This window comes from Rhinopithecus roxellana, chromosome 11, assembly GCF_007565055.1.
Source record: "Rhinopithecus roxellana isolate Shanxi Qingling chromosome 11, ASM756505v1, whole genome shotgun sequence".
Taxonomy (NCBI): domain Eukaryota; kingdom Metazoa; phylum Chordata; class Mammalia; order Primates; family Cercopithecidae; genus Rhinopithecus; species Rhinopithecus roxellana.
In genome coordinates, this window is record NC_044559.1 from 133,289,192 (window position 1) to 133,310,831 (window position 21,640).

Consider the following 21,640-nt stretch of genomic DNA (forward strand, 5'->3'; position numbering starts at 1 on the left):
GTAGTGAGCACACCAGTGTCTGCCTCAGAGAACTTAGCATTCCTACTGGAATGAAACAGATTTTAAACAAAAGTAAAGCAAGGCAACTCACTTAGCTTTGAGCTTCTTGAAAGCAGTGCCTTAGTCATCTTTGCATGTCCTCCGTATGGTGGTAAGTGCTTGTCAAATGCAATGATAAATGTGTTGAGTACTCTATTAAAGGTATGAGATCTTTTTGAAGCACTAAGAAGGAAGATTAGAACCAGCTAAAGAGACCGAGTAAGATTTCTTGGAGGAAGTACAATTCAAACTTGGCCTTAAATGTGGAGTAGGATTTTGACAAGCAGAAGCTTATAAAGACATTTGCTTTTGCTAAGTGTTTCCTGTCATAACCCTATCCCCAACAGCCTTCTGTGTATATGATTGCTTATTAATTCTGCTACTAGCCATTAAGCAGTTAGTACTTATCAAACAGTTCTAATAAAACTATTAGATGATTAAGTTTTCATATCATCTATGGCTAATATATGTGAGGTCACCTTTTTCACTTATTCTCAGATATTTGATCCACGTTAGTCATCTGTAGAATATCAGATTCTAGAAATTGCTAGCATACCCCTTGAAAACTCATTAACTCCAAATATTAGGTGCCTGCCAGTCACTATGTAGCATAGCATGTGAGATGTGGCCATAAAACTAAAAAGACTGGAACTCTACTTTTTTTTTTTTTTTTTTTTTTTACTAATTAGCTTTGAAACCTGCACTTCCCCCAAAGGAGTACTAAGCTATGAATTACTGTAGGAGATTTAGTTTTATGAGTTTTCCCTGTATTACTTTCCTGACAATGAATTTCATTTACATCAACTTTTCCTCTATTCCCTATCCCTCAAGATCCTACATATTCTAGCATTCCAGAGAAGACAGCCTACTTCAGAGCTTAGTAGAATAAATGCATTATCACTAGTTCTGTAGTAATTAGCCTGCCAAATTACTAAGCACTCATATCTACCACTTACAGAGTACTTTCTGTGTATTAGACATTTTACATACCTTATCTATCTACCTGCTTGGTAGATATTAGATAGAATTATCATTTTTCAGGTGAGAAATAGTCCTCTGAGCCTTAGTTATTAACCTGAGATCACACACTGTCTTAGGAAGGTGGCACCAGGGTTCAAAGCTTTATTCTTATTCCAGAGTCCGTAATCTTCTTACTAATCATCCTGTTTGTTGCCACTCCTTATTCTCCGTGGTTTAAATAAGCACAAGTTTTTAGGGAAACAAAACCAGTGTTGCCAGATTCCAGCCTAAGATTCCTAGGAAGATAGCTAGAAAGGTAAGTAATGGAAGCAGATGGTGGAGGACTGTAAATCCCAGGCTAAGAAGTTTGGGGGTTTATCCAGTTGACAGTAGGAAATCATGGGCATGTTGTGAGTGGAAGAGATGAAGATATGAAGAAAGTGGTGTTTCAGAAAGGTTAGATACTTGTAGAAATATAAGTAACAGAAATGGTATAATTTCCCCTGCTCCCAGGCAACAGTTGAAGAGATGTCTGGGGTTTGCAATAGGAAGATGCTTTATTAGAGCAAGACAGGCATAGTAATACCTCTGAAAGGTACCCAAGAAATAGGTAACATGGGCCACATGTAGGACAGCGTTCAGAAAGAATTGCTTTGTACCTGGTATAAAAATATTAATTAAAATTGTTTTAAAACTAGGCAGGAGAGGCCGGACGCAGTGGCTCACACCTGTAATCCCAGCACTTTGGGAGGCCAACGTAGGTGGATCACCTGAGGTCAGGAGTTCAAGACCAGCCTGGCCAACATGGTGAAAGCACATCTCTACTAAAAATACAAGAAATTAACCAGCCATGGTGGCAGGTGCCTGTATTCCCAGCTACTTGGGAGGCTAAGGCAGGAGAATTGCTTGAACCTGGGAGGTGAAGGTTACAGTGAACCAAGATTGCTCCATTGCACTCCATCCTAGATGACAGAGTGAGACTCTGTCTCAAAAAAATAAATAAATACATACATAAGCAGGAGATTGAGCAGAGGATACATGACAAGATTGTTGAGAGGCATGGGATATAAGGAAGGAAGGAGACTGTTTTTTTCAGTGGGCCACAGACAGAACTTGGGCAATTAGATTGGCTCCTGGTAGATGGATTTGCTGTGACTGATTAAAAGGCAGGATGAGGGAATCATCCATTACAGTGTGTTTGCACTCTTCATGGCCTGTCAGCACTAGATATCTCGCTTTACAGCTGACTCCAAAGGAAGCTACATTTTCCTTTTCTCATCTATGCTGACTGCTTTGTATTTTTTAACAACTTTTTTCGAGGTATAATTTATATACCATAAGTTATCCATTTTAACTGTACAATTCAGTGATTTTTAGTAAATTTGCAGTTATGCAATTATCACTGCCATTCAGTTTTAGAACATTTCCATCACCCCAGAAAGATCCCTCTTGCTAGCTTTCAGTCATTTCTACCTAGCCCCAGGCAATTACTCATTTCTACCCTAGCCCCAGGCACCTATAAAGCGGCTTTCAGTCTCTATAGACTTGCATTTACTGGACATTTCATATAAATACAATAATATAAGATAGTCTTTTGTATCTGGCTTCTTTTACTTAGCACAATATTTTTAAAGTTTATGTAGATGCTTGTATTAGTAGTTTATTACTTTATATTGCAGAAGAGTAAATGGCATTTTATTGCTTGGATAAATTTTATTTATCCATTCACATTTGGATTGTTTCCAGTTTTGGGCTATTAGGAATAATGCTGCTGTGAACATTGCATAGAAGTCATCCTGCAGACCTGTGCTTTCATTTTTGTTGAAGATTCCTAGGAGTGAAGTAGCTGGGTTGTATGGTAAATTTAATTTTTTGAGAAACTGCTAAACCATTTTCCAAAGTGGCGGAACCATTTCACATTTCCACGTGAATGTACAAGAGTTCCAGTTTCTCCACACCCTCATCAACACCTGTTATTGTCTGTCTTCTTTCTTACAGTCATTCTAATAGGTGTGTGGTGGTATATCATTGTGATTTTAATTTGTATTTTCCTATGATGCTAAGCATTGTTTCCTGTACTTATTAGCCATTCACTTGTCTTGTTTGGTAAACTATCTATTCACATCTTTTTTAAATCAGGTTGTTGGACTTCCCATATATTGAGTTATAATAGTTGTTTATATAATTCTGGATACAAGTCCTTTTTTTTATATTTTTGAGACAGGGTCTCCCTCTGTCACCCAGGCTAGAGTGCAGTGGCGCAATCTCAGCTCACTTGAACCTCTGCCTCCCAGGTTCGAGCAGTTCTCCTGCCTCAGCCTCCTGAGTCGCTGGGATTATAGGTGCCTGCCACCACAGCCTGGCTAATTTTTGTATTTTTAGTAGAGACGGGATTTCATCGTATTGGTTAGGCTGGTCTCGAACACCCTACCTCAGGTGATCCACCTGCTTTGGTGTCCCAAAGTGCTGGGATTACAGGTGTGAGCCACCGTGCCTGACTTGGATTCAACTCCTTTATCAAATATATGATTTTCAAGTATTTTCTCCTAGCTTGTGATTTTTCTATTTTCTCATTATTTTGAAGCCCAGATTTTTTTAATTTTGATGAAGTCTAACCAATCAGTTTTTTTCCCTTTATGGTTTGTGCTTTGGGTGTCATCTAAGAACTCTTGCCTTAGTCAGGGTCATGAAGATTTTTCTCCTATGTGTTTTTTTGTTTTTGTTTTTATTTTTGTTTTTGAGACAGAGTTTCACTGTTGCCCGGGCTGGAACGCAGTGGCATGATCTTGGCTCGCTACAACCTCCACCTCCTGGGTTCACGCAATTCTCATTCCTCAGCCTCCTGAGTAGCTGGGACTGCAGGCGCGTACCACCATGGCTGGCTAATTTTTGTGTTTTTAATAGAGACAGGGTTTTGCCGTGTTGGCTGGCTGGTCTCAAACTTCTGGGCTCAAGTGATCTGCCCACCTTGGCCTCCCAAAGTGCTGGGATTACAGGCCAGCACTTTGGGCTGAGCCACTGTGCTCAGCCTCTCCTGTGTTTTCTTCTAAAAGTTTTATCCACTGCTTTTTTTTTTTTCTTTTTTTGGAGACAGAGTTTTGCTCTTGTCACCTAGGCTGGAGTACAATGGCGCGATCTTGGCTCACTCCTACCTTTGCCTCCCAGGTTCAAACAGTTCCCCTGCCTCAGCCTCCCGAGTAGCTGGGATTACAGGCATGCGCCACCATGCCCAGATAATTTTGTATTTTTAGTAGAGATGGGGTTTCACCCTGTTTGGCCAGGCTGGTCCCGAACTCCTGACCTCAGGTGATCCACCTGCCTCGACCTCCCAAAGTGTTGGGAGTACAGGCATGAGCCACCACACCCAGCTCTGCTTTTAGTTTTGAGAGACAATTCTATTTACTTGCTTAACAACTTCCTAATGTTAAATTAATTTTTAAACATCCTAAAGAAATATATCTATTGTCTACGAACTATTATTAATCTTATCTTCTTTTTATAGTCACCTAGAGCCCGGTTTTATATAAATCCATCTTTCCAAAGGTAAATAGATAACCAGTTTGTTCAACAATTAGTCACAGTAGCTCCTCTAAGAGATAGTTCCTTTTGACCATTATGTCTGCAGTTCTAGTCACCTGCCAATAGATTGTTTCATAAGCTGTAGCCTTCGTGTCCAAACAACTCAATTTACAATAAGCATATCTTTTCACTTTCCATCTTACCAGCCATAAAGCTCATGTTATAGTCTTACTGTAGTTTTTTTCTAATAGCCCTCTGGATTTTTACTATAGTAGTTACCAAAAAAGGAAGAATTTTGTGACTGACATCATCTTTTCTTTAAGGAGGTCTATCTAAACAGTAAGCTCCAAAAAATCAAGGCCTGTGTCCAATGCACTTTCCCTCACTGTTCTTGGCATAATGATAAGTGATGAATTAGTAAGTGCTCAATAAAATTTTTTATTATATCTTTATGACAACAGTGTAGTGTTGTATATTTAGATTTAATAGTTATATAATGTGATTTGCAGCCCACTGTTTTTCTAAACACTAAATGAATAGCCATTCAGTTTAGATTGTTCTCTCTCTCTCTGTCCTCATATAATTCTCAGCATAAGCACTCCGGTCTTGAGCTGTAGTATTTGATGTTTCACAGTGTTTGTTAGAAACTAACAAACAGGCCGGGCGCGGTGGCTCACGCCTGTAATCCCAGCAGTTTGGGAGGCCGAGGCGGGCGGATCACAAAGTCAGGAGATGGAGACCATCCTGGCTAACACAGTGAAACCCTGTCTCTACTAAAAATACAAAAATCTAGCCGGCCGAGGTGGCGGGCGCCTGTACTCCCAGCTACTCGGGAGACTGAGGCAGGAGAATGGCGTGAACCCAGGAGGTGGAGCTTGCAGTGAGCAGAGATCACGCCACTGCACTCCAGCCTGGGCAACTGAGTGAGACTCCGTCTCAAAAAACAAAAAAAAGAGAAGCTAACAAACATTAGAGGTTGTTGATCATCAGAGTGGGAGACGTCTCTTCTACCATGCCCTGTTTTAGGAATTTTATGTTAACCTTTTAGCCTCAAATACCCTTTCAATAACAGTCCCGTAACTCTCCAACTCCTACAGGATTTTATACCTTAATAAGAAAAGTAAAAGAACTTTAGCATGTTGTGTATGAATGTGTGTTGTGTGTGGTAAAATACACATCTATTTCTGGAACCTGTTCATCTTCCCAAACCAGAACTCCTTACCATTGAATAATTAAATAATGGCTCCTCATTCTCCCTCTCCCAGTTCCTTACAACCACCATCTTTGGCTACTCTCAGTACCTCGTATAAGTGCAGTCATATAGTACTATCATTTGTCCTTTGTGGCTAGTGTATTTCCCTTGGCATAATGTCTTCAAGGCCCATCATCCTGTAGCTTGTGTCAGAATCTTCTTCCTTTTAAAGGCTAGACAATATTCCATTGTGCGTGCGCGCCGGGTTGTTTATCCATTCATCCATCAGTAGACTGTTGGGTTGCTTCCACCTTTATGTGTCTTTTGATGGAAGGGAAAGGAAGATTATTAATGTGTCCATCCACAAGCAATGATATTGTACAACCTGTACTTCTAATCCTATGGAATTGTCCTCTAAATTTGATTCTACCTAGTGCCTGCATTAAATAGCATACTATGGCATCCATAATGAGACCTAACTCTGGGCGCTCTAAGGCAAAGCCAAGAGAGTGACCTCAAATTAGGGTAAAAGCATATAATATAGGCCTTCTTTTTTTTTTTTTTTTTTGAGACGGAGTCTCGCTTTGTCGCCCAGGCTGGAGTGCAGTGGCCGGATCTCAGCTCACTGCAAGCTCCGCCTCCGGGGTTTTACGCCATTCTCCTGCCTCAGTCTCCCGAGTAGCTGGGACTACAGGCGCCCGCCACCTCGCCCGGCTAGTTTTTTTGTATTTTTTAGTAGAGACAGGGTTTCACCATGTTAGCCAGGATGGTCTCTATCTCCTGACCTCGTGATCCGCCCGTCTCGGCCTCCCAAAGTGCTGGGATTACAGGCTTGAGCCACCGCACCCGGCCAATATAGGCCTTCTAATCCACTACCAAAAGTTACAGCACTTGGTACATAGTAGGTACTCTATAAATGTTTGTTTTTTGTTTTTTCGTTGTTTTGTTTTGTTTTGAGACGCAGTTTCACTCTTGTTGCCCAGGGTGGAGTGCAATGGCGCGGTCTTGGCTCACTGCAGCCTCCACCTCCCAGGCTCACCTCTCCTGCCTCAGCCTCCCAAGTAGCTGGGATTGCAGGCATGTACCACCACATCCAGCTAATTTTTTTGTATTTTTAGTAGAGATGGGATTTCTCCATGTTAGTCAGGCTGATCTTGAACTCCCAACCTCAGGTGATCTGCCCACCTCGGCCTCCCAAAGTGCTGGGATTACAGGTGTGAGCCACCACACCCGGCTGGTACTCTATAAATCTTTGAATAAATGCTAAGTACAGATGAACCACTGTTCATAATTGCCAAAAATTGGAAACAGCCTAAATAGAATGAATAAACAAATCATGGTATATGCACACAATGAAATACTTTATAGCAATAAAAATTAATGAACTACAGATACACACAAAAACATGAACAAATCTTTTTTTTTTTTTTTTTTTTTTTTTTTTTTTTTGAGAAGGAGTCTTGCTCTGTCACCCAGGCTGGAGTGCAGTGGCCAGATCTCAGCTCACTGCAAACTCCGCCTCCCAGGTTTACGCCATTCTCCTGCCTCAGCCTCCCGAGTAGCTGGGACTACAGGCGCCCGCCACCTCGCCCGGCTAGTTTTTTGTATTTTTTTAGTAGAGACGGGGTTTCACCGTGTTAGCCAGGATGGTCTCGATCTCCTGACCTCGTGATCCGCCCGCCTCGGCCTCCCAAAGTGCTGGGATTACAGGCTTGAGCCACCGCGCCCGGCCCATGAACAAATCTTAAAGAGAGAAGCATATATAACAGAATGCCTGCTCCATGATTCCATGTCTACTGTTCCACAATAGATAAAATTAAGCAACAGTTTTTGTAAATAATGCTGTTTACTTATAAAAATGCTATTTTTGAAAAAGCAAGGAAATGGATTCCTTAAAAGTCAGAATAGTGGTTATTGTCAGTAGGGGTTGGGCAGGGGCTGGAGTTTATGATTAGGAAGGGGCATATTGTGGGGAAAGAGGAGGCTTCTGGGATGCTGATAATAGTCTGTTCCTTGACCTAAATGAAGGTTCTATGGGTGTTCACTTTCTTCAGTTTGATAAATTGTACATTTATGTTTTATGCGCCTTTCTATATAGTCATCATATTCCACAATAAAGTTTTTTAAGTTCTATGATTCTAAGGAAAAAAAAAAAGAAAAACATAAAATATCATGTGACATAATCATACAGTCTTTTTTATTGTGTTTTGTTTTTGAGACAGCATCTAGCCCTGTCACCCAGGCTGGGGTGCTGTGGCATGATCTCAGCTCCCTGCAACCTCTGCCTCCCAGGCTCAAGCAATCCTCCCACCTCAGCCTCCCAAATAGCTGGTCCTACAGGCACACGACACCACACTCACTAACTTTTTTTGTATTTTTTGTAAAGATGAGGTTTCACCATGTTGCCCAGGCTAGTCACTGAGCTCAAGTCATTCTCCTGCCTTGGCCTCCCAAAGTGCTGGAATTACAGGCATGAATCATGCACCCAGCCTCATACAGTCTTTTAGCTTTCAGTTTGATGAGATGAGAAACATACAGTTGACCCAGTTTGGAGAGTACCAGGAAAGAACTGTAGATTGTATTAAGATTTGCTTATTACTGAGTTCCTGATGTGAGTTCCTGGGCTCTGCAGTTTGGGAAAATGAAAATTGCAAGAGGAGCAGCACTAAGTAGAAGCCAGTCTACATCTGCAGCCCTTTAAGGACCTGATGCTTCATTAAAAGGCATTAACATCAGTGTCTGGGACATCTAGGAGATTTCCCAGTGTTTTCCCTACTTAGAAACTGCATTTATTTCTATCACAGCATGATGTGTGGGAAGCGGGGAAAAGGCAAATAGGACGAATCTTCCTCCCAATAAAGGAATTCCCAGTAGCCCCTATTTCTATAACTACTTTTTCTCGATCCATCATAGAAAGTAGAATTAGAGATCAGCAAGTCTTTGAACAGCTTTTGAAAAAAAGTCTTCATTCACAGAATTTCATTAAAGTTAAGTGGCACATTACTTTGTGAGTAGCTTTTAAATTGAGATAATGAACAACTTCCCCATTACTTGGGTTTTGCTAAATACTGATACCCTTCCCCTGCATATCACTGACTTTGGTGATTCTCTAATTAGCTTAAGCCTCAAAAAGCTCAGCTGGCCTGTGAGCAGACTATTAAACTGGAAGTCCTGACTCTGATTTTACTTCTTAAGATGTATAACAGGTCAAGTAGCTATAGCCCAATTAGGAAGTGTCATAATTGATAGTGTGTCTAATTGGAGAGCACAGTTAGAAATAGTTTCATTAGGCCAGGTGCAGTGGCTCAGACCTGTAATCTCAGCACTTTGGTAGGCTGAGGCGGGTGAATCACCTGAGGTCAGGAGTTCAAGGCCAGTCTGGCCAACATGACGAAACCGTGTTTCTACTAAAAATATAAAAATTAGCTGGGCATGGTGGTGCGCACCTGTAATCCTAGCTACTTGGGAGGCTGAGGTAGAAGAATTGCTTCAACCTGGGAGGCAGAGGTTGCAGTGAGCCGAGATCATGCCACTGCCCTCCAGCCTGGGCGACAAAGCAAAACTCTGCCTAAAAAAAGAAAAAAAGAAATATTTTCATTAAGATACTCAGCCATCACTGTAAGCAGCTTTGTCAGATTTTATGTGTGAGAGGGAAGTATCTAGCCAGTTTGCCTTTCTCAGGGTAGAATTCAAGAGTTTTGTTCCCCTGCTATTTAAGAGTTTGACATTTCTTGACTAATTTATTCAGTTTCTGTTCCAGACATGAGCATAAATTTCTGATTTGCAGACGTGAATCACGCCTGTGCATATTGTGCTGCTTTTTGTTACAGGTCCTGCCTTACCTTGCTGTCTTTCCTCTTTCAGGGTCTGACATTTCAGGAGGTGGAGAACTTCTTTACTTTCCTAAAGAACATTAATGATGTGGACACTGCACTGAGTTTTTACCATATGGCTGGAGCATCTCTTGATAAAGGTAATGAAACTCAAAAAGTGTTTTTTGGAAGGTATGAACCTAATCTGTAATCTCTTAGGTGACTGCCCCTCCTGAACAGTAAAAGGTAAGTTTTTCTTGGCATCCTTGAAATGTGTTTTGATTTGTTGACATTGTATGAGCCTTGCATTTCACCCTGAGATGCCAAGTTCAGTGAATATATTTTCTTGTGCTAAGGCTGTAGTCTGGGCAGGTGCCCATCTTTAAATGACTAACCTTGAAAATAAGCATCTAAGCTAAGGCACAGGGCATGAAGCTGCAGAACTTCCCCCATCTGAGCCAGAGTCATTATATATACAGTGTGAAGCTAAAGTCACTATACAATTTAAGTATGAGAAGGAATGCTTCTCATTTGAGAGAAGGAATTCCTTCTCTTTGATGAGAAGGAATGCTTTAGTTTATTTCTTATATTAAGACTTTTTTTAAGATAATATGACTCTGAGAATAGCACCCCCACTCCTTTGGCTTACTTCATAGAAATTCAGTTACAGTTTGTACAGGCAACATGAGAGCACAGAGGAATTGAAAGCACAATTTTTCCCCCAACATTTCATTATGAAAATTTTCAAACATTCAGAACAGTTGAAATAATTATTTAAATAACATCCACATATTCAGCTCAATTGACATTTTGCTATATTTGCTTGATCGGATGACTGTGCATATTTTCATCTCTCTAAGTTATCATCGATCTTATTTGACATGTTCAAAGTAAGTTGCAGACGTAAGTATACTTCACTCCCAATTACTTCAGTATGAATATTAACTAAAGTTCAAGATTCATTTAAAGTTCTTTCAGGCCCCTTCAGTTTTTGCCCCCACTCACCAAGAGGCAACCTTTGTACTGTATAGTTTTCCACCGTAGATTAGTTTTGCGTTTTCTAGAACTTCATACAATGGAATTATATAAATGTACACTCCTTCTAAGGTTTCACTCAATGTTTTTGAGATCCATCTCCGTCGTGTGTCAGTAGTTTAATCCTTTTTTATGATGAGTAGTAACCCACTGTATGAATATAGTCAGGCGTGGTGGTTCATGCCTGTAATCCCAGCACTTTGGGAGACCGAGGCAGGCGGATCACCTGAGGTCAGAAGTTCGAGACCAGCCTGGTCAACATGGCGAAACTCCATCTCTACTGAAAATACAAAAATTAGCCAGGCATGGTGGTGTACGCCTGTAGTCCCAGCTGCTCGGGAGGCTGAGGCAGGAGAATTGCTTGAATCTGGGAGGCAGAGGTTGCAGTGAACCAAGATTGTGCAGGATTGCTGGAGCCCAGGAGTTTGAGACCAGCTGGGCAACATAGTCTCTCTCTCTTTTTTTTTTTTTTTAATAAGGAATATATGAGCATATATGAAAGTCCTGAAATGTCAGCTATTGTAAATGCTGCCAACTTGGTCTTCTTTTTCAAGATTACTTTGGATATTCTAGGTTGTTTGTATTTCCATATAAATTTTAGAATCAGCTTGTCACTTTCTATGCAAAAAGAAGTGGAATTGTGATTACAGTAACACTGAGTATGTAGATCAATTTGGGAAGAATCAACGCCTTAGTAATAATGCATCTTATAATTCATGAGCATAATGTATCTCCCCATTTTTTAAGATCTCGTTTTCTCTCAGCAGTGGTCTTAAAGTTTTATTAATACAGGTCTTGCACATATATTGTCAAAATTTATGCTTAAGTATTTTATGGTTTTTGATCCCATTATAAATGGAATTTATTTTATCTTCTAATTGTTTGCTGCTAATATTAAAATATAACTGATTTTTATCTATTAATTTTATATTCTGTAATTTTGCTAAATTCACTTAGTCGTCTTGTAGATTCCTCAGGTTTTTCTGTGTAAATAATCCTTTCATCTTCAAACAGAGATAGTTTCATCTCCTTTTTTAATTTTTTTTTTTTTTTTTTTTTTTTTGAGACGGAGTCTTGCTCTGTCGCCCGGGCTGGAGTGCAGTGGCCGGATCTCAGCTCACTACAAGCTCCGCCTCCCGGGTTTATGCCATTCTCCTGCCTCAGCCTCCGGAGTAGCTGGGACTACAGGCGCCCGCCACCTCGCCCGGCTATGTTTTGTATTTTTAGTAGAGACGGGGTTTCACCGTGTTAGCCAGGATGGTCTCGATCTCCTGACCTCGTGATCCGCCCATCTCGGCCTCCCAAAGTGCTGGGATTACAGGCTTGAGCCACCGCGCCCGGCCTCCTTTTTTAAAAAAAATTTATGGGCCAGGCGCGGTGGCTCAAGCCTGTAATCCCAGCACTTTGGGAGGCCGAGACGGGCGGATCACGAGGTCAGGAGATCGAGACCATCCTGGCTAACACAGTGAAACCCCGTCTCTACTAAAAAATACAAAAAAAAAAAAAAACTAGCCGGGCGAGGTGGCGGGCGCCTGTAGTCCCAGCTACTCGGGAGGCTGAGGCAGGAGAATGGCGTAAACCCAGCAGGCGGAGCTTGCAGTGAGCTGAGATCCGGCCACTGCACTCCAGCCTGGGCGACAAAGCGAGACTCCGTCTCAAAAAAAAAAAAAAAAAAAAAAAAATTTATGGCTTTTTTTTTTTCTTGCTTTATCGCATTTGCTTACACCACCAGTACAATACTGAATAGAAGTGATGAGAGTGGACATCCTTGGCTTCTTTCTGAACTTTGGAGAAAAGTATTCAATATTGTACCATTAAATTGGATATTAGATTAGATTTTTCATAGTTGCTCATTGTCAGATTAAGAAAATAATATTCTCTTCCTCATTTGAAAAGGGTTTTTGTCATCAATGGCTCTCGTATTTTGTCAGATACTTTCTTTATGTATATTGAAATGATCATATGCCTTTTCTGCTTTATTCTTTTCATATGGTAGATGACATTGACTATTCCTTATCCTGAAATAAACCCAATTTGTAATGATGTGTTAGGTTTTTTAATGTATTACTAGACTGATTTGCTAACATTTTGTTAAATATTGAGAGATACTGGTCTGTAATTTTATTTTATTTTTTGTAATGTCTTTTCAGGTTTTATATCAGAGTATTCTATCCTCATACAATGAGTTAGGGACTGGGCACAGTGGCTCACGCCTGTAATCCCAGCACTTTGGGAGGCTGAGGCAGGTGGATTGCCTGAGGTCAGGAGTTCAAGACCAGGCTGGCCAACATGGTGAAACCCCGTCTCTACTAAAAATACAAAAAATTAGCTGGGCATGGTGGCAGGTGCCTGTAATCCCAGCTACTCAGGAGGCTGAGGCAGGAGAATCACTTGAACCTGGGAGGTGGAGGTTGCAGTGAGCTGAGGTCGCGCCATTGCACTCCATTCTGGGCGACAAGGTTGAAACTCTATCTCTAAATAAATTAATTAATTTAATTAAATAGACCAGGCATGGTGGCTCATGCCTGTAATATCAACACGTTAGGAGGCCAAGATGGGCAGCTCACCTGAGGTCAGGAGTTCAAGACCAGCCTGGCCAACATGGTGAAACCCCATCTGTAACTAAAAATACAAAAAGTAGCCGGGCGTGGTGGCACACGCCTGTAGTCCCAGCTACTCAGGAGGCTGAGGCAGGAGAATCACTTGAACCTGGTAGATGGAGGTTGCAGAGAGCTTAGATCATGCCACTGCACTCCAGACTGAGCAACAGAGCAAGACTCCATCTCAAAAATAATAATTAAATAAGTAAATAAATAAAATGAGTTAGGGACTTTTTCCTTCTCTATTTTCAGAAGTTTCTGTAAGATGAGTGTTGTTTCTTTCTGAGTTGTATTTGATAGAATTCATCAGTGAAACTATCTGGACCTGCCAATTTCTTTCTGAAAAGGTTTTGATAATTTGATTTTTTAAGTAAATGTGTAAAGTTTGTGTTTTATGTGAATTTTGTTTGTTTGTTTTTTTGAGACAGAGTTTCGCTCTTTTGGCCCAGGTTGAAGTGCAATGGTGCGATCTCGGCTCACCACAACCTCTGCCTCCTGGGTTCAAGCGATTCTTCTGCCTCAGCCTCCCCAGTAGCTGGGATTACAGGCATGCACCACCATGCCTGGCTAATTTTGTATTTTTAGTAGAGACGGGGTTTCTCCATGTTGGTCAGGCTGGTCTTGAACTCCTGACCTCAGGTGATCTACCTGCCTCGGCCTCCCAAAGTGCTGGGATTACAGGCGTGAGCCACTACGCCCAGCTATATGAATTTTAAGTTATATTTTTGAAGAATTTGCCCATGTCATCTACGTTATTGAATTCATTGACATGAAGTTTTTCATAATATTCCATTATTATCCCTTTGATGTCTGTAGAATCTGAAATCCCCTTTTACTCCTACTGTTGGCAAATTATGACTTCTCTTTCTTTTTTAAAAAACTATTTCTTACTCAGTCTACCTAGGGGTTTAGCAATTTTAATCTTTTCAAAGAACCAATTTTCGACTTTGTTAATTTTCTCTATGGTTTGTTGTCTACTGAGTTGATTTCTGCTCATACCTTTTTTACTTATTCATTCTACTTATTTTCAGTATATGTTATTTTATTTTTCTTTTTCTAAGCTTTTTAAGACGGAACCTTACTTACCTTTTCTAAGATAAGCTTGTGAAGCTATACATTTTCCTATAAACACTGCTTTAGTCTGGGCGTGGTGGCTCACACCTGCAATTCCATCACTTTGTAAGGTGGGTGGATCACTTGAGGCCAGGAGTTCGAGACCAGCCTGGCCAACAGGGTGAAACTCCATCTCTACTAAAAATACAAAAACTAGCCAGGCATGGTGGCACACACCTGTAATCCCAGCTACTGGGGAGGCTGAGGCAGGAGAATTGCTAGAACCCAGGAGGCAGAGGTGACGGTGAGCTGAAATCTCACCACTGTACTCCGTCTTGGGAGACAGAGGAAGGCTCTGTCTCCAAAAAAACAACAAAAAAAACACATAACCAAAAAATAAAAAACACACACACTGCTTTATCTACTTTTCACAGTTTTGGTATATAGTATTTTTTACATCATCCTGTTCAAAATATTTTCGATTTATTAGGTAAATTCATGGATTATTTAAAAGTATGTTTTTTAACTTCCAAATATTTTGGGTTTGGCTGCATGTGGTGGCTCACACCTATAATCCCAACACTTTGGTAGGTCAAAGCAGGAGGATCACTTAAGGCCAGGAGTTCAAAGCCAGCCTGGGCAACATAGCAAGACCTTGTCACTAAAAAAAATTAAACATTAATTCAAATTAACTTTTTGTTTGCTTTTGAGACAGAGTTTCACTCTGTCGCCCAGGCTAGAGTGCAGTGGTGCGATCTCGGCTCACTGCAACCTCCGCCTCCTGGATTCAAGCAGTTCTCTGCCTCAACCTTCCAAAAGGTGGGATTACAGGCGCCCACCATCATACCTGGCTAATTTATTTTTAGTCGAGACAAGATTTCACCATCTTGGCCAGGGTGGTCTTGAACTCCTGACCTCATGATCCACCCACCACAGCCTCCCAAAGTGCTGGGATTACAGGTGTGAGCCACCACTCCCGGCCCCAGTTCAAGTTTTTATGTAGTATCACTTACCATCAATCTAAAAAAAATCTTGTCTTTCTTTCTTTTCTTTCTTTCTTTTCTTTCTTTCTTTCTTTCTTTCTTTCCTTTCTTTCTTTCTTTCTTTCCTTCTTTCTTTCTTTCTTTCTTTCTTTCTTTCTTCTTTCTTTCTTTCTTTCTTTCTTCTGTCTTTCTGTCTTTCTGTCTTTCTGTCTTTCTTTCTTTCTGTCTTTCTGTTTTTCTCAGGCACCTCGGCTCAAAATGGTACCATCTTGGCTCACTGCAGCCTCCATATCCCAGGCTCAAGCAGTCCTCCCACATCAGCTCCTGGTTAGCTGGGACCACAGGCATATGCCACCACACCTAGCAACATTTTTTTTATTTTTTATAGATAGTTTCACCATGTTGTCCAGGTTGGTCTCGAACTCCTGGGCTCAAGCAGTCTACCTGTCAGCCTCCCACAGTGGCTAGGATTACAGGCATGAGCCACCACACCCAGCCGAACTTCCTTTATCATTTCCTGTAGTGCAGATCTGCTAGCAATGAATTATTTTAGTTTTTGGGTTATCTAAAAATGCGTTTATTTCACTGTTGATGACCACAATGTTTGATTTTTCAGTCTCTCCAAAGCACTAAGATTTTATCAATAGTCTTTTTTTTTTTTTTTTTTTTTTTTTTTAGTATACCTAGAGTTTATTTGGGTCAAGTTTGAAGACTGCAATCCAGTAGCATAGATTTAAGTTGCCCTGAATAAACACTCCAATTAGCAGCAGTTACAAGTGGGTTTTTTAGGAAGAGATAGTTTCTAATTTGTTTACCAAGAATTTACATTAAAATAACATAAGCTATTGATTGTGTATACATTGTTCTTTGTATCACAGATTCCAGGAACATGAAACGAACAGGTAAGGCAGCTAGTCAGGAGCAAAATGCCTTTAAACAATTGTACCTGGCCATGGAATCGGGGGGACAGGGTTGTGACTGAAGTCTCATACTCCTGTCTCTGGGCTTGATAAATTGTGCACACCTCACATACCTCAGGCTGTTCTGAGTATGTTTCTTTTCCCATTCCCCCACTTTTTTTTTTTTTTTATCAGAAATCTTCCCATGGAAGCATTGATCAATCTCAGCTTAGATGAGACTGATAGACATTCTTCATTCCTGGCACTGGGAAGGCTCATTCCCAGATGGTCCTGTCCTGCTTGGGGCTGGGGAAGATATAGAACAATCTTGCTTGTTCAACTTTTTTTAGCAGATTCCTTAAGATTTTCTAATACAAGATCATGGTTCTCACTTATATATGGAATCTAAATAAAGTTGAACTCATATAAGCAGAAAGTAGAATGCTAATCCCCAGGAGCTACAGGAGTCAGGGAAATGGGGAGTTATTTTGTTCAAAGAGTGTAAAGCTTCAGTTATGCAGGATGAAATAGTTCTAGAGAGTTAGTTTACACTATGGTGACTATAATTAGTAATCCTATTGTACACTTGAAATTTGCTAAGATCTTAAGAGTTTCTTATACGTACACAAAAAGGTAACTATGTGAAGTGATGGAATTGTTTTGTTTTTGTTTTTGTTTTTTTGAGACAGGGTCTCATTCTGTTGCCCAGGCTGGAGTGCAGTGGTGCAATCTCTGCTCACTGCAACCTTCACCTTCCAGGTTCAAACGATTCTCCTGCCCCAGCCTCCCATGTAGCTGGGACTACAGTCGCACACCACACCTGGCTAATGTTTGTATTTTTAGTAGGATGGGGTTTCACCATGTTGGCCAGGCTGGTCTCAAACTCCTGACCCCAAGTGATCTGCCCAACTCAGCCTCCCAAAGTGCTGGGATTACAGGCGTGAGCCACCGCACCTGGCCTGAAGTGATGAAAGTGTTAGTTAGCTTGATTGTGGTAATTATTTCACAGTATATACATATGTCAACACATCACATTGTATACTTTAAATATATATAATTTGTATTTGTCAATTATACCTCAGTAAAGCCAGGAAAAAATATAAGATCATTCCATCTGCAGATAGAGATGATTTACTTCTTCCTTTCTCATCTGAATGCCTTTTATTTCATTTTATTGATCCACATAACTTCTTAAAATAGCATCTGTTTGTTTAAATTAGTACTTCCAAGCTGGGCTCAGTGGCACACACCTGTGGTCCCAGCTACTCAGGAGGCTGAGGCAGGAGCATCTCTTGAGCCCAGGAGTGGTTTAAGGCCAGTCTGGGCAACCTAGCAAGACCTCATCTCTAATAATAATAATAATAGCATTTCCACTGATCTTTGAAGAATCTTTTGAAAAACAAGTTAATGATATCATGTAGGGTATGTGTGTGTGTGTGTGTGTGTCTGTGTTGTGTGTGTCTGTGTGTGTGTGTCTGTGTGTGTGTCTGTGTGTGTGTGTGTGTCTGTGTGTGTGTGTGTGTGTGTAGCACTGCCTGATCATTTCTCCAGAATAGCTTTGGTTTTACTGCTGTTTCACAAAGCAAGATTTGACAGCATCTGCAAATCTAAAGATATAAGATTTGAAGTCTTTATTTATTTATTTTTGAGATGGAGTTTCGCTCTTGTTGCCCAGACTGTAGTGCAATGGCAGATCGCGGCTCATTGCAACCTCCGCCTTCCAGGTTCAAGCGATTCTCCTGCTTCAGGCTCCCGAGTAGCTGGGATTACAGGCGCCCGCCACCATGCCCAGCTGATTTTTGTATTTTTAGTAGAGATGGGGTTTCACCATGTTGGCCAGGCTGGTCTCTAACCCTGACCTCAGGCAATCCACCCGCCTCAGCCTCCCAAAGTGCTGGGATTACAGGCACTGCGCCCGGCTGCTTGACTTGTTTCTTTTATCTGTATAACTTTGGATTCCCCAAGTGTATAGTAATAGATATCTAGGAGAAGTTAGCTTAGAATCCTGCCAAGTAAACTGGGCGTGGTGGCTCACGCCTGTAATCCCAGCACTTTGGGAGGCCAAGGCAGGCGGATCACAAGGTCAGGAGATTGAGACCATCCTGGCTAATACAGTGAAACCCTGTCTCTACTAAAAATACAAAAAATTAGCCAGGCATGGTGGCAGGTGCCTATAATCCCAGATAGTCGGGAGGCTGAGGCAGGGGAATTGCTTGAACCCAGGAGGCAGAGCTTGCAGTGAGCCAAGATCGCACCAGTGCAATCCAGCCTGGGCAACAGAGTGAGACTCCATCTCAATCAATCAATCAATAATTGAAGAGCTTGCAGTGAGCCAAGATTGCGCCACTGCACTCCAGCCTGGTGTATGGTAGTTCTGTTTTTAATTTTTTGAGACTCCATCTCAAAAAAAAAAAAAAGAATCATGCCAAGTAACAGGGAGAAGCTACATGTGTTTGTTTCCCAGGGCTGCCATTACAAATTACCATAAACTTGGTGATTTAAAACATCAGAAATGGCCAGGCGGAGTGGCTCATGCCTGTAATCCCAGCACTTTGGGAGGCCAAGGTGGGTGGATCACCTGAGGTCAAGAGTTCAAAACCAGCCTGGGCAACATGGTGAAACCCCATCTCTACTAAAAATACAAAAATTAGCTGGGTGTGGTGGCGGACACCCGTAATCCCAGATACTCGGGAGACTAGGCAGGGGAATCCCTTGAACCCAGGAGGCAGAGGTTGCAGTGAGCCGAGATCACGCCATTGCACTCCAGCCTGGGCAACAGAGTGAGACTCCATCTCGAACAATCAATCAATTAACAGAAATATATTCTCTCACAATTCTAAAGGCCCAAAATCAGAAATTAAGATGTTGGCAGGGCCACCACCCTCCACAGACTCTAGAGAAGATGCCTTCCTTGCCTCTGCCAGTTTCTGGTGTCTCTAGGTGTTCCTTGGCTTGTGGCTGCATGACTCCAGTCTGTGCCTCTGTCTTCATGTGACCTTCACCTCCTTCTCACTGTGTCCTTCTTTCTTCTGTCATTGGACTTAGAGCCCAGCTGGATAATCTAGGATGATCTCATCTCAAGGACCTTAATTATATCTGCAAAGACCCTGTTTCCAACAAGGTCACATTAATAGGTTCTGAGGACTAAGATGTAGACATATCTTTTTGGGGGCCACCACTTAACCCACTACAGCAACCAAGAATTAAAAATTACCCATATGAGGCTGGGCCCCTGTAATCCCAGCACTTTGGGAGGCCAAGGCAGGCGGATCACTTGAGGTCAGGAGTTCAAAACCAGCTTGGCCAACATGGTGAAACCCCGTCTTTACTAAAAATACAAAACTTAGTCAGGTGTCATAGCACATACTGTAATCCCAGCTACTCAGGAGGCTGGGGCAGGAGAATCACTGGAACTCAGGAGGCAGAGGTTGCAGTGAGCTGAGATCACACCACTGCATTCCAGTCTAGGTGACAGAGCAAGACTCTTTCTCAAAAAAAAAAAAAAAAAAAAAAAAAATCACCCATATGTGGTCTACAAAAATAAAAGCAAACAAAAAATGTGAATTTAACTGTGACAGTACCAACCACTATAATCCTAGCACTTTGGGAGGCCAAGGCAGGAGGATCCCCTGAGACTAGGAGCTCAAGACCAGCGTGGTCAACAGTGAGACCCCATATCTGTTTTTTAAAATAAACAATAAATGTAAAAAAGAAAAAGAAAATGTATCTATCTGTTTAACAGCCTAATTTTTTTTCTTTTAGAAACCTAACTATATGGCCGGGGGTGGTGGCTTATGCCTGTAATCCCAGTGCCTTGGGAGGCTGAGGCGGGCGAATCACAAGGTCAGGAGTTCAAGACCATCCTGGCTAATTTGGTGAAACCCCATGTCTACTAAAAATACAAAAAATTAGCCAGGCGTGGTGGCAGGTGCTTGTAGTCCCAGCTACTTGGGAGGCCGAGGCAGGAGAATGGCGTGAACCCGGGAGGCGGAGCTTGCAGTGAGCCAAGATTGCGCCACTGCACTCGAGCCTGGGCGACAGAGCGAGACTGCATCTCAAAAAAAATAAATAAAAAAGAAAGAAAGAAACCTAACTATCATCTTTACCTGAGTAACGTCAGTTGATCTTTCAAGGGGAAGATTCAAGTGTTACTTCCTCAGAGAGGCCTTACCTGACTACTCAGTATAAATTATAAACAACTATATTGCCTACAGCTTTTTTTTTTTTTTGAGTCATATGTCTGCCTACAACTTTTACAATTTAAAAAAAAAAAAAGGGAGTTAACCTAAAACCTTCTGCATTTCACTATTGTGATCAGTTCCTAACTGCACATAATGGACATGAGCTTGAATTTCCACAAATATGGCTAGTCAAATGGGGCAGAGACTACTGACTACAACATTTGGTACATAGATGAGACGTCCTCAGTGAATGTTTTTTGGGATTTTTTTTTTTTTTTTTTTTGAGACAGAGTCTCATTGTGTCACCCAGGCTGGAGTGCAGGGGCGTGATCTCAGCTCACTGCAATCTCCACTTCCTGGGTTTAAGCGATTCTCCCACCTCAGCCTAGTGAGTAGCTGGTGTTACAGGTGCCCGCCACCACACCTGGCTGATTTTTGTATTTTTAGTAGAGATGGGGTTTCATCATGTTAGCCAGGCTGGTCTCAAACTCTGACCTCAGGTGATCCACCTGCCTCGGCCTCCCAAAGTGCTGGGATTACAGGTGTGAGTCACCACGCCCAGCCAATAGATGTTTATTAATTGAATTATTCTTCAGATATTCAGGAGCTCAAAAAAATAGGCACTATCAACTGGGCACTTTGGCTCACACCTGTAATCCCAGCACTTTGGGAGGCCAAGGTGGGCAGATCTTGAAGTCGGGAGATCGAGACCATCCTGGCCAACATGGTGAAACCCTCCCTCTACTAAAAATACAAAAATTATCTGGACATGGTGGCAAGTGCCTGTAGTCCCAGCTACTCGGGAGGCTGAGGCGGGAGAATCACTTGAACCAGGGAGTCGGAGATTGTGGTGAAGCCGAGATCGTGCTGCTGCACTCCAGCCTGGTGACAGAGCAAGACTCCATCTCAAAACAAACAACAAAAAAATAGGTACTTTCCTTGATTCCTTACTCTCACTCACACATTTATTTTTTCTTTACCTCCAAAACATACTCTGCATCCACATCCTTTCCTCTCTCTCTCCTACCACAGCCCTCGCCTCTTTACTGACTGTGGCTTACACAGGGCTGCCTATGCCATGGGCCCTGTATACTCTCTGAGTTCATAAAATATCATTTTCTTCCCAGTTCACTCCACTCCACATTGATCTTTTTACATTCCAAATACACTAAGCTCACTTAAGGCCTTAGCTATTGGAGTTAGTTAAGGCCTTTGTAGTGGTTCTTTCTACCTCAAGTGCTCTTGCCTGGGATCTCCATGTATTTATTTAGCTCCTTGTAACTCAGGTCTGATACAAATCATTTCCTCCGGAAGACCTTTTCCTTCTAAAGTAGTTCCATCATCCTGTATCATATTATCTTCTTTTT

General features: G+C 41.7%; 1 protein-coding gene across 4 annotated transcripts in view; it reads left to right on the forward strand.

Moving 5' to 3' along the window:
* The window catches only part of MICU1 (mitochondrial calcium uptake 1), a 265,058-nt gene that overhangs the window by 213,916 nt on the left and 29,502 nt on the right, over positions 1-21,640 (forward strand). For all 4 annotated transcript variants that reach the window (XM_010373066.2, XM_010373068.2, XM_030940185.1 and 1 more), the window contains one exon: positions 9,575-9,683. In XM_010373066.2, coding sequence (XP_010371368.1) covers positions 9,575-9,683 — 109 coding nt within the window. The remainder of the gene's footprint in view (positions 1-9,574; positions 9,684-21,640) is intronic.